This window comes from Rhipicephalus microplus, chromosome 3 (assembly GCF_043290135.1).
Source record: "Rhipicephalus microplus isolate Deutch F79 chromosome 3, USDA_Rmic, whole genome shotgun sequence".
NCBI classification, from domain to species: Eukaryota; Metazoa; Arthropoda; class Arachnida; order Ixodida; family Ixodidae; genus Rhipicephalus; species Rhipicephalus microplus.
The window spans coordinates 98,835,045-98,848,358 of NC_134702.1; the positions used below are offsets into that span (position 1 = coordinate 98,835,045).

A 13,314-nucleotide genomic window follows, 5' to 3' on the forward strand; every position below is an offset into this window, starting at 1 on the left:
GACCTATTTTTTTGTATACAAATTTTGAATTCCAGTCCCTAAAGCTTAATGAACGTTACCAACTGCCGTGAACTGGTAGTGTGCGTTCAGATAAACCATTACTTTCAGTCATTTTTTAACTTTTTTTTTGCCTATTCTTCCCCTTTTCCGCTTACCACGTGAAGTGCTACGAACTGGACATGTCCTTTGGTTAATTGTCCAGTCTTTTTCTCTTCATGTTTCTGTAAATTGTGTAAATAATGAGCCTCCTAATTCATATGATGGCAACAAAAAGAGGATTAGCTATTTTCATAATCTACACAAAACACTAACACATTTCTTTGTCTGCATTTTATACCACCATGCATTCCTGGAAAACTTAACCCATTCAGAGACCACGAGTTTCCTAAAAGTATAATGTAAAGAAGAGGTTTTGACTGTCATCACACAACTAATCACTACCATGCCACTGTTGCTGCTTTACTGCAAGTAAAACTAATGTAACTAATGTCAAAAAATGTTAATGAATGCTACCATGGCTACCCGTAGCTAGTCCTTGTAGGCTTCTCATCGACCCCAACATTTTCCATGGATTGGCTTATGCACTAGCCATGCACACACCGGTGAAAGCCCACTGTACAAATGCCAACCAGGTAGTCTGTGTGGAAGTCTTTGTATAGCTAAAAGAGAGGCTATATACGAGCCTTCCAGAATCATGGCATGCGATAGATTCCTAGAGTATCACCATGTTCTATGCGATTGTACATTAAGCTACGCAGTCGTAGCGACATGCCTTCAACACATGAGTTTGGTCGGTGGTTACGCCTTACTTTTTTTAGTGAACATGAAGTCTTCAGGCTGAAGTTCTTTTGCTCCTGTTTTCTTGCAACAGACCCCTTTTGCATGTCGTGCTCATATTCCACAAGTTATTTCCTCACTCCAAATAACTGGCTAGAAGCAATGCAGCGGCTGCCTTTTATTTATGTAATTAAATGCTAATCACTTTCTCTCTTTCCCAAAAACAGGTCCATTTATTTCGTGTTGTGCATGCAACAGCAGCATTAGTTGCAGGAAATGGCACCACTTCCTTCAGAAACCACCTTTGTGTACAATTATTAAAACTAGATTAAGTGTAGACATCTAATTTGAAAGTATTCACTTCAATAGAGAAAAAAAGCACTTACAGATATTGCTTCCAAGTTAACGTTTCAACATCTGGAGAAAATGATTTTGAAAGTAGCGCATGGACAATGTAGGTATACTGAAGTGTAAAACTCATTTTGTTTGCACTTGCAAAGAGTTACGTGGAGCGATGTAAGAAAATAATTTCGTGGCATAAAGTGGAATTTGCTTATGCAGGATGGGATGGTTTGAAGATCTTCTGGAGAGGCCTTTCGTTCAAAATGTTTGTTGGTGACAACGATGAAGCAAACAGTGCAAATAAAAGGATAGACAACCTTCTTGCACTTCACCCTTCCAGTGCTCTGATGTCCATCAGTTGAAGAAAACTTAAGGCTAATGTATTTGCATCAACTTATAGGAGCAGTGACAAATTCAAACCTCAGGATCATGATGAAAGAGGAATTGAATTATTGCACTAAGCTCACCTGACAAAACACTGTCAGTTTAGTGACCCTGCCACCATGAAAATACCCATAAAAAATTAGATGTGCTAAATAAATTCAGCAGTCAACTAGTCCAGTTTTCTCAGTCAAAAGTAATAAGTGAAGGAGAGAAACCTGTGATCAACTACAAGTGAAAAATGCTGTACAAGGAATTTTGAAAAAATATATAATTTTTGGCTCTTTTGTCATATTGTGAAATGCAAATTTATTCACTCAGTGTGCTTGAGAGATGAAGATTATACAGCTGCACAAGTATGTCAGAATGTAAGGTTTGTTTATGGCCTTCCAATGGTCCTTTCTCCTAGCTACACTTTATGTTAATGTCTGATCAATATTAGGACAGACAAGCACAAGAATGGTGTCACATAAACCTTTATTAACAAAACAGTGCAAAGCATAATTATGAATGCCTAAAAGTAGCTCATCGACGATTTAAAAGCTGTAGGGCCAACACAAGGCTGCCTACAAAGGCTCAAAAATGCACTTCACAAGAGAGAAACAAGAAAGCACAATTGCATCAAAGACCGCTTTCTGGTTTAAGCAGGTCCCTTAATGTTCTCGACAGTTTTTTTTTCACTTGAAAGTCAATGCTTCTTCTTCCACACAGGAGCAGCGTATGCCTCTGGCAGTATCCTACAAGCTGTTATCCTTTCCTCTGGGTTGTCTTCCGCATTGTAAAACCTCAGCAGCTCTTCAATCGCTTTGTCTTCCAAGTTTATAATGTGAAGTGCTTTCGGCTTCACCTTCTCAAGGTTCTGCACCTTTTGCTCCTCGAATCTCAGTATGTCGATCATTCTGGGCACCTCAGCAGGCGGTGAAGAAGGAGAAGGGAACGTGCTGGGTGCGATTGCTTCACCGAGTGACAGACCGGGAGGAGATGATGCCTGAGCCTGTGATGCATTTTGGAACCAAGGGCAGTTGGATGGTGGTGGCGCCTTGGGTGCGGGTATGTTTACTGGGGTGGTAGCCTTCATTTGTTTTCGCTGCTTTTGTGACAGCTTCACCATTGGTCGCACAACCTCGACATGTTTGGCATCCTTTGGATGCTTGAGCCCCTCCTGGTCGGCCATCACCTCACCAAGGCTCGGAAACGTGCAGGCAGACACTGCCGGAGGAGAGGTGGCACCTTCGGAGACTGTCCTTGCTTTTCGCTCTACAAATTTGGTGGGGGGGATAGTCTCAACTGTTGGTGAATGCTGACAAGGTCTTGGTACAACAACTGGCCTGGTAGCAGGGCCACCGGTTGGCTTGGCCAAATTGCCAGAGCCAGAAACACGGGGCTGCTCTACAGGTATTACGGGGAAAGAGGAGAGCCCACTTGGTGCTGATGATTCAGAAACCTTCCGCGGGGCGCTCCTCCGTCTAGCTTTAGTTTTTGAGTCAGGAGTGCTAGTGACCGTAAACTCGGCATGATCAAACAACGCGCCATAGTCTTCCTGAACCTTTTCGATGTCTTCCTTGCTGGGGCCATTCATGTAGGGTGTTATGACACGCCTAGACATGGCTGGCACCATCTTCCTGTAGCAGGACGCGAGGTCCGCAGCCGCGTCGTCACTGAGGGAGTCGAGGGAACATTCCAGGATTGCAGGAAGGTTGATGCACATAAACTGCACGCACAGTGTTTTGAGCTGGTCTGCATTGTACATGCATGCTACTTTCAGCAGGTCAGAAACATTCTTCAACGTCATCATGTCACCGAGGGTGGCCTCGCACATCTGCCTTAGTCTCGTAGCCAACAGTTGGTCCGCACTTACAAGAACCTGACAGACAAACTCAATGTCACGTGAGTGCTTCAATTTAGGAACGTCATCTGTGTACAAGAACTCCAGGATGACATCCAGAACCTTCGATGGTATGGGCAGAGACAACTGGCTGCTCGAGTGCTCCACCCAACAAAAAGACAGCATGCTGTTGAAGTACTCCAACCTGGCCACAAGAATGCACCGGTGGCATGGGAACCTGACACCATCACTAGACACCAGGAAAACATCATATAAGGTGCCAAACTTGTTCCTAAAGAAACGATACTTGGTTATCGGTGGCACAGTGCCAAGGACCACAGCATTGTTTTTTATGGTCGCTTTTGAAAGACAGTCCTTGAGGGAATTAACTCCAAGCTTTTTGGAAGCATCATGAACCTCTTTCAAGAAAGCAGTGGTGATCCGCTTTCCCAGACTGTATTTGTTCGACAGCCCGACAATAACGCGTGCACTCTCGCTCTCAAGGATGTTGCAGCTGTTTGTGTAGATGAAACAGAGAACCTCTTCAAATGCTTTTACAGTTACATTGTCAATCACATGAATGCCAGATTGCACTGTCTCGCCAATCACTTTCTGGAAGTACTCACTCCGAGATGCCAGTATGTAACGATGCAGAGGGTAGGAGTTGCCTTTAACCTTGACAACGATGTCGTGCATGGCATCGCCACAGTCGGCCGACTCCAACAGCTGCATCATGTGGCTCTGAAATTCTGAGTACATGACACTGGGTTCGTACAAGAGACCTACCTTGGGATTGCTTTGAAGCACAGCAAAACTTTCTCCACCACTGCTACATGTGATTTTGGTCGCCCTGTTGACAGAGTGAAGCCTTTTCAAACTGATATGCTCACATTCTTTCCACTCCAACAGCTTCACCAGGCTACACGTATTGGAGGGTGGCAAAGCTGTCTTCTTTGACTGACAACCGTTTTCAGGTGTCTTCTTGGCCTCCTTCTTTGGTGCCAGAGTTCCCAGGTAGCCTTCCCCGCTTTTTGAGACAAGAGCTATGTTCTTGGTGCTAAGGCAAACGTCCATGATTCTTGGTTGCAGATAGGTGTTAAACAGACAGCGCGTGAGTGTAAGGCTTGAAGACTGCCATAGATACAGTTTCCCGGACTTTGTCAGCATTGCCACCTTCAGCGCTTGTTTCTCTACGTCCCCACTTCCACTAACAGCCTCTCCCGAATGGTTGATCGGGCCGCCCACAACACTCAGCTGTTTGATTTCGAGTTGCTTAGATGCAATCTTCCGGCATTTGTACTCCTGGCAGACATAAATGTCACCTTTCATCGTTGCACAGACAATGGCACCATCAGAAGACACAACGTGGTGGAATTTTATGTCAGGGTGGCTTAGCATGGAGATTTGCCTAGGAGTGGTCTGAAGCCTCTCTCCTTTTGGGTGCCCGAGCTGCCCAGCGTTCAGGCCAAACGTGTACACACTATCTTCCGTATAGATGACAGTGTGGTATTTTGCTGCACAGACTCCAACCACCTTTTTTTCCTTAAGGAACTTCATCGAAATGGGCCTTGGCGACAGCACTTGAGGAGGAGGTGGGATCAAGCCTAGCTGATGATGGTTGTTCAAACCGCATGTCAAGACTTGTCCGTCTTCCATTAGCATAACAGTGTGGTCCTGTCCCGAAGCAATGTCCACGCATCTTCCATTATTCACCTTGGCCAGAGGAAGCTGCGTCACACTCAACGTTGTCTTCTCGGAGTTCAGCCCGAGTCGACCACCGAGACCGTGTCCGCAGACGTACACGTCTCCGGCGTTGGTCAGGAAAACTGAGTGAAACTTCTGCATCTCGACCTTCTGGACGGAGACGCCGTCACGCCGGAAGGACTCTAGGACTTCAGGGTCCTTGGGCGATTGCTCACTGGCGAGACCCAGGGTGAAATTCTTGTTGGAGCCCCAGACGTAGACCTCGCAGGGGTCCGACGGGGCGTACTCGATGTACGGCATTCGGTCGCGCACCGCCAGGTCGACGGGCGTCAGGCCTTCGTAGTCGGACGTCGCGATGCTCGCACCGTGCTGGAGCAGAACCTTGGCGCAGTGCAGCTGTCCGTAGAAGACGGCCCTGTGCAGGGCGGTCCAGCCAGACTCGCGGTCGCGAGCGTCCACGTCGGCGTGACACTGTTCGAGAAGCCACCTGACGAGCTCCACCTTGCCTAACGACGCGGCTACGTGGAGCGCCGTACGGCCGATCGGGTCCGTGACGGACCAGAAGTTGTGGCAGAGGTAGCGACAGTACGTCTGTATTTCCGGCACCGTCCCCTTGGTGATGGAGGAGAGGACAAGATCGGCGTGCGACGAAGACTTGCACCTGGAAGTGCAGTCGGGTGCGGGCTGCATCAGATTGACGCTATCCATGGTTTCTTTGCTGCGCGCTGTACTACCCCTGTCCAGGAGGCAGCACCACGTCAGTGCGCAACGGTTAGTTGGCAACGTATGGACCACGAACGGGGGGGCTTCAAGCAGGCGAGTGGCGGTCACGACTCACGCACACACACGCACCACAGTTTCATACCGTCCTACATGGCCCCCCCGCCGCGCACGGCTCCCATAATCGTGGGACTCTACGTGGCTATTCCATGTTGAGGCGTGTGACCGAGTCGGCGAACAGGGAGGAAGGCTGCTGGCAGGCGGGAGCAGGCATCGCACAACCGAAAGCAGGCATGGCGGCTATCTCAGAAGCTCGAACATGCAACAGACAGCCAAAGGCGCCACTTTCTTCCGCAGATGGGAGCAACAGCAAAACAGCAGTGGTTAACCTAGTCGTAAACAACTTGACTTTCAGCAAGATCGCAAAACGTCCCCTGGCAAACGTAGGCACTTGCTTGACAATTCTGATCACGACCTTCTGATAAGTCCTTACGTGGCGCTGTTTGTCAATTTTTTTTATAGTGAAGCAAAAGATCCTAAGTGTAATGAAGATAAATTTGCAACAATGAAAAGTCACTTTTCACAAAATACATATTTTATATAATGTTAAAAAGCTTATTTGTTTATTTGTAGTTGTTGCTAAATGCGTTTGTTCAGGCCTATGTCACTATTGGGGACAAGCCGTGCGTGACGTCAGGCTTTAGCAGCTGATGTTTGTAAACAAGATGGAGACATCTGTGCGGACGGTCATTTGATATTTCTTCTGATTTGGGCGAACAACTAGCCAGTCGTATGCCAAAATTGGATCTCATTTGCCTGCGACATGGCAGCGGAGTCTCACAGGCGAGGTGTCAAGCCATCAGGCCTGGTGGTGCGACCACAGGCCGTGATCAAGTAAGGCGTTCGCTTGGGAACAATAACCACCGAAGTACGCAGTACAGCCGATCCTGACACTGAAATCGGGACCGTCTCCGCGCTATTGTTCGTGTGGTCCCGATTGAGTCCCCCGTCGCGAAAGTCCTCTCTCTTTCGCTATGGTGGTGTGCGTGCGTGAACGAACGAGTCTCCTCGATTTGTTCCCGCAAAGCACGTTTTTCGTCCCACTTCGTCTTGCTCGGCCTTTTATGCAACATCCGGTAATGCCTAACCCTAATAAAGGTATGAATCACGGAGTCCGGTTTAATTACGGCTCTCTCTGCATTCTAGACGGTAACGCGACGCGGGACAGCGCACGAACGGTGGCAAGAAGAGATTTTCCCGTGCGTGCGCACGCCCTGCCACAGTAGCTCTCGCGTTCCGTTGTTTCCGGGGTGCCATTCAAACGAGAGTGCTTGACCTTCGTTTGCATGCATCGTCTGCGCCCTGACGACAGACGGGTTTCCTACGGTTTGGAGCGTGCAGTACGCCCCCGTGCCTTCCACTGGAACGCGGGAGTCCCCGTGTTTGAGCAATAAAATTCCGCTTTAATTGTTGCGTCGCTTTGCTGGCCGCTTTTGTAACCCCTAGTAACACGGGCTCGCCCGTACGAGTGCCAGCCGATTTGAATAACGCGTTGTCGATTTTCCTTTCAGTGACAAGTCCTACATGGGCAGTGTCGTTGATCTGATCAACGAAGTCATTCCTCAAGTAAGTGAGCTTGACGAAAATGTCTCGTTTTAAACACGTGAACAAAGCGTGGTGCGCGCGAAGAAGGAAAAAAAAAAAGTGCATTGCGACATGCCCGGGGAGCGACCAAAAAGTCGATTGTGACAAAACTTGGCTCCGCGGCACGCATGTGCGTTTGGCGTTTGCGACTCGTTTGAACTTTATTCTTTTTTAAGGGATCTCGCGCCTCTTTTGTTGTTATTATTACGCGCATAATGCATTGCCCACCGCATTAAATGAGTTGCTGCACCGAACTGTGGAAGGATGTTCGCGCCGCGATTTTGCTTTGCGTCGTTTTGCGGCAGAAGTCTGCACAAGTCACTTTCCATCGAGATCGAGCTCGATGAGCATTCAGTTTGTCGAACGACATTGGATCCTTCGTGAAGCATCAGGAAGAGAGCCAATCGCTGTAAAAGTGTTCGATAGTGATCGAAAGTATCTCGCGTGACACTAGGGTTATAGCGTGTTTGTGTGCGTGCCTTTCTCCTGGTTTTACAAATGCACGCGTGTAGAAGCAAAAAATAGTAATATAAAGGAAAATACGCGTGATAATAAATGAAATGACAGTGACTTCGAACATAAAGAGAAGGAACCCTGGCTTCACTGTCAAAAGATTGCGACTAAATAGGTAAGCGCTCTTGTGTACCTGGAATTAGAACGTCGTCATGTTGCATCGTTGTTGGCATGGTATACGCTGTGCTTTGAAAAAAGGGAAAGCTCAGCTTCGTGGCATAAACGTCATTTGAGAGATAGAGCAACATTGCAACATGAGTTCTTATCAGGAAACACATTCCCATGGTTATCGGCTGTGTGTGCCACTGTATCAATGTCTAGCATGCACAATGCTTTCCAAGATGCACATACAGTGGATGGGGTAGCTTTTACATGCATGTTTAATTGGAAATATAACTGCAAGAATATTAGTGGAAGCTTGCTTATAAAACATCTATATGGCTTAATGAAGACAATTTTAGTAAATTCACTGGTTGCCACGCTTGCACGAGATGTCATGGATGTCGCTTCTGAATGTAGTGGTGCTCCATTATTTAGGCTTTGGTGACAAACGAGTTTTCTTTATGTGAAAACAACACAATAGCAACGTTTCTGAGCGTGAAAAAGCGAAAGAACATGAATGTGATGCTTTGATAAAATTAATGTGGCAGCACTAGTGTCACATCGTTGCATGCTGGCACCCCAACATGGTACCTTCAGTGACACCAATGCAAGCCATCTATATACACGCGTACTAGTGGCACACTTGCACATTGCTTGTATTTCCTTTGGCACACATTTGTTTTTATGTACGTCAGGGTGTTTCTTTATTACTGCACATTTCACACACTTTTTTAAATGCCATGCTTTCTACACGTGCTAGTCTTCATTTGAAATTCCGGTATAACTGTTGACTGGGCGAACCTCGTAATGTCAGTGTGGTTGCATATGCGTACTCATTGCTAATGTAGATTTTATATTATCAAAATAAAGCCTCCTATGGCTGTATTCAGATAAAAAGGTGGTGCATGCCCGTTGACTCCCTTTTATCTTCCCAGAAAAAGTATGTTGTGTTTTCCGAGTTCCCAGGACCACAAAACCACTTTTAGTTTTGCGAAAAAATTCTTATATTCTTAAAAAAAATTTAGAAGTGTCCATTCAGCTGCAACCGCTTCTTTAGAGTTGTGCGAAAATGGGATTTTGCATGAGATCCGGCAAAAAAACTGTTGTGGCTTTAGGTCTGAAAATTTTAGGCCACATACTAAGAATAGTTTTTTTTATAAACTATCATTACATTGAAGTTCTGGTGCTGTTCTCTGAAGTGAAAAAATTGTAAAATTTGCACGCAGCCTAATATCGCTCAAATTTATATTTTATCTTCCGCCTGTAAAATGTCACTCCCCAAAAATTTCGAAAGCATTGCCACATTCTAGGTTAGCAAATTTGCAGAACGTGATTGCTGAGAGGAACATCAAACGTTAAGCAGAAACATTTCATTGATGACATGTCTCTTAATATGCTATATTTGAAGACCATTAGAAAAGAAAGCCATCTTTGATCTTCTTTGAGCTCTTCAGAAAAATAAACCAAAGCACATGCTCTAATTTAATCGGTAAAACAATGCTGCATTACTTTTGTCAGTACGGAGTTACAAAGCATGAAAAGTGGTAAAAATGAGTCACTGTGACATCGAGTGAACAGGGAGAAATAGCTGCCATTATGAATATTTTTGTCGTGAATGTGTTGTGTGGGTGTTAATAAATAATGGATTGACCAAGAAAAAAAAAAACAAACAGATGGTTTGGAAGAGCAAACTACAGCTGCATTTTTTTACGTATCTCACAAACATTTGTGCATGGATACGAGCGTGTGAGCATGCTGCAATGCTGAGCCACCTGCTGAGCCATGCAGCTAAAGTTGAACTTGCCATAAGAAAAGATCAGCTTGTGTAAACTGCTTTGCTGATAGCCATTCTCAATGATTCTGACCTTTCGTGAAATGCACTAAGTGCAAGATTCAAACCCACCTTTGTAGCTCACACCTGGAGGAGGCAAAGAAAGACTTTATAGAAAAGCTCTACAGTTGCTCTTAAGCTCAAATCCTAAATCTTCCTTGCTACCAGAATTATGCAAAGGATTGGAAGCTCCAATGGCTTGTGTTATTAGTACAAAGTTTTTGGGTTTTGTTTTACCTTTGTACTAATTCTGGGATTTGCATTTGTGTGCCTTATATTGACGGTCACTAATTTTTCTCAGGCCTACACCCAAACTTCAAAGGCTGAAGAAAAAGAAACAATTCAATGGGTACGGTTTGCGTACACAGAAGCGAATGGTAAGCCTAGCTGCCTTTTAATCATATTTAAACGTCTGTTATTAGTCTTGCTTTACTGCCATTTGAGTGAATTATGGCACAGAATTACTTTGGTTCAAAATTTAAATGTGTAATTTGTTTGGCCGCTCATGTATAAATATAAGGAGTTGGCTTGCATTATACATACATTTTAGTGTAGGCTGTGCACGTGCATGCATGCTGCATGCTCTCTTGTTTGTTTAGCGTGTTCGTCAGTCTTGGCAAAGTGTATCTGAGAGAATGTCTACTGGCCAGTGAAGCAGGCACGTGCGATGCTGACAATATCGACATAGCTGATACACATTCTCATTGCCTGAACAGATGGCAGCAGAGATTACAATGGAACTGCACCCCCGCTGCTACTTGTCGTCGGTTACGTAAATGGAGTCCAAGTTTGGTGTGTTTCGGTGAGTACCATGCAATGTATTGGAGATGTAAATACTGCAGGACAATTGTTTCTGATAATGCTTACACATTCAACTATTTATTTTATCGGTACACTGTGAAAACCTGCGATAACGAAAATCCGAAAGAACAAAATTTCCATCTCAACAAAATTATTTCGAAACACCAGCGGATGCCCATAGGAGTCAATGCATTTTGCAACTCCTGACTACGAAATATATACTAACAATAGTTTCTCAATACCCAAATTTCTGAAGCAAGAGTACGCGAATAATTTACTCTCGGAACATCAGCTGCATTCAAAAACTACTCAATTGTATTTGTGGTACACCGTAATTAAGTAAAACTATTGCCATAGTGCACTTGAACAGCCGCAACCATCAGTTTACAATAAAAAAAGATGGCGACAATGATGATGCTAATAATTTGCCCATCGGTGTGGGTAGCTGCATACTGCTCCAATGAGAAATGCTTTCAATTATCAGTACCAAGTTTATCTTGAAAACAAACCACAAGAATCAGAGGCAACTTTGCAGTGGGCACATGTTATATTGTTACAGGGTGAGAGCAACGAAAATGTAGAAAGAAATGTATGTACAAAATGTACACAGAGTCATCCAGCCAAGATGGCAGAGCAGCAGCGACGACTCAAGTGCTATTTTCAGTTGACATCATCATCGCCTTTATGCAATATTCTTTGTTGTTCATCATGGCTTGTAACTTATAGCTGGCGCTGCTAGAAGCACTGTCTTGGCACTTAAGGGGAGGCATTTAATGGGCCAAGGTGGTTAATAGGTTGATGTGGAAACACCTGGTTTGTTTTGCTCACTCGTAATTGTGGACTACATAGCCAAATCCACATCCACACTGAGTTTTGTTTGTTGGCTTTGTCGTTTCTGCGTACCCATTGCTGTCTCACGTTGTCGCCTGTGTAGAGTGGTAGTAGTCGCTGTGTGTGCTTGGTGCGACATGAACTGTATCTAGCGATTGTACAGTCCGATTTGCCCGCCCACAAAGATGCCACCTACAGGGAAAAACCTGAAGTTGATCACATGGGAAGATTAGGCTGTAATTATCACCTAGGTGGAAAAGCGCATAAAAAAAATAGACATCGCCGTCGATTTCGGCGTTGCGTGCTGCTCACTGTCCCCAAATATGAACGAGGCCTCGAGCCACTCGATGATGGTACTGTTGACAGTGCAGAGCTGCCGTCACTGACCAGTGCATGGGGTGGACTATGTGCCATGGCAAACAGTATTTCGAATGGCCGCCGTGTCGATGAGTGCACTGTGCGGATGAGAATGTAATCGTGTACCAAGAAATGATCGACGAAGCCGTCATCAGTAGCGTGCGCAAGGCTGGTGATCTTGATGATCTAAGACTGCAACAGCCGCACAAAAGAGTGACCCCGCAGGTTGTGTGGAATGGCCTGGACACCATTCGCCCATTTTTCGGTGACCACGATGTTGATGTGGTAATGGACCACTTTTTACAATTCCAGTCAAGAGCTATGAAATTGCTGCATGGAAAGGCTCGGCAGAGTAAGGTTCTTGACTTTTGGCAATAAAGCGTGTTTTTAGTTAATTTTCTGTCTTTTATGCTGCATTTCACGTTAACGAAATTCCCGCAAAAGTGAAATTTTCGCTCTCCGCGCTGATTTTGTTGTAGGTTTCAATTGTGCTATATAGACATAGTTGTAGGATTAAACTATTTACAAGGACAGTGTACGAGGTCATCAACCTGCTGTAATCTTTTGCAGGCAAACGGTGAAGCGCAAGAGGTTTTGTCTTGGAGGCAAGGGCCTGTGAGGGCACTGAACATTCTGCCAGCACCAGACAGTGAGTCTCTCGTGGCACTTAATGAATGTTTTCTTCATGTCGTGTGGCTGGGTGCTTGCTGTGGCTTTTATGGTTCAGCTGTTGGTTTCGCTAAAGCAACCAATTGTGTTCATGTTGCTGTCTGCTGCTGGCGTCAGTTGTAGCAAACAGGTTTTCTCTGTGTTTTCCCAAATGACGTAATAACCGACCAGCCCAACAACTTTTCCTAGGCAGATTTTCTGCTTACTCTACATTCCTTCTCAAGAATGTTTAGTCAAAGCTGAGTCACAAGGTCTTGCTGGCTTTATGCAGAATTGTGTGACCAGCTTACCATGTTATGCTATGCTATAAAAAATGAAAAAAAAAAACGGGGAGGGGGATAGGAAGTGGGAGGTGATTCGTATTCTCGACTAGGGTTTTGTGTACTTAGTGGCACTTGCACATCGGTGTTAGTGCATTGGTGTATTCCTTGAGTAAACTTAGTGCTTTGTCACGGGGGCGAAGCTGATTTCAGAGGCCACACAGAAAGAAGTACATCGATTCCAACTGTGCGTAATTAAGCTGCCAGCTCTTTCAGTGAACTCATTCAGTTAGCTTGCATTGAGTATGACAGCAAGTGCCTCTTACCTTAGGTAAGCATATGCTTCGATATGGTATATACCTAGCTGAACTCTTAGCTTGAACAAGAACCATGGATTTCGTTTCAGTTTTAGCTTTTAAAAGACTTATTGCGAATGTTCAGAAAACTGGAAGTAAGTGCTTGACTGAAAGTACTTGGTAAAGGAATATCACTTTCTGTTCGTGCCTCTACATTCAAACTCAACTATATCGAACACGGGTAAATTGAATTATCCTTTA

At 45.1% G+C, this 13,314-nt stretch overlaps 2 protein-coding genes across 5 annotated transcripts in view; one reads left to right on the plus strand and one right to left on the minus strand.

Annotated features, from left to right (window-relative positions):
- Positions 1–1,960: 1,960 nt before the first annotated feature.
- Positions 1,961–6,203, minus strand: LOC142803849 (inhibitor of Bruton tyrosine kinase-like). Its single transcript, XM_075890051.1, has one exon. The coding sequence runs from the start codon at positions 5,735–5,737 to the stop codon at positions 2,189–2,191; it is 3,549 nt and encodes a 1,182-aa protein (XP_075746166.1). The 5' UTR covers positions 5,738–6,203; the 3' UTR covers positions 1,961–2,188.
- Positions 6,204–6,454: 251 nt separating this feature from the next.
- LOC142761654 (BCAS3 microtubule associated cell migration factor-like) overlaps positions 6,455–13,314 on the plus strand; it is a 73,344-nt gene continuing 66,484 nt past the window's right edge. For all 4 annotated transcript variants that reach the window (XM_075890052.1, XM_075890053.1, XM_075890055.1 and 1 more), the window contains exons 1-5: positions 6,455–6,643; positions 7,321–7,375; positions 10,141–10,216; positions 10,556–10,641; positions 12,399–12,477. In XM_075890052.1, the coding sequence (XP_075746167.1) occupies positions 6,573–6,643; positions 7,321–7,375; positions 10,141–10,216; positions 10,556–10,641; positions 12,399–12,477 (367 nt within the window). In that variant the 5' untranslated portion in view covers positions 6,455–6,572. The remainder of the gene's footprint in view (positions 6,644–7,320; positions 7,376–10,140; positions 10,217–10,555; positions 10,642–12,398; positions 12,478–13,314) is intronic.

Excerpts from the sequence above, each read along its gene's own strand:
- LOC142803849 (XM_075890051.1), bottom strand. The coding sequence starts at position 5,737 with ATGGATAGCGTCAATCTGATGCAGCCCGCACCCGACTGCACTTCCAGG.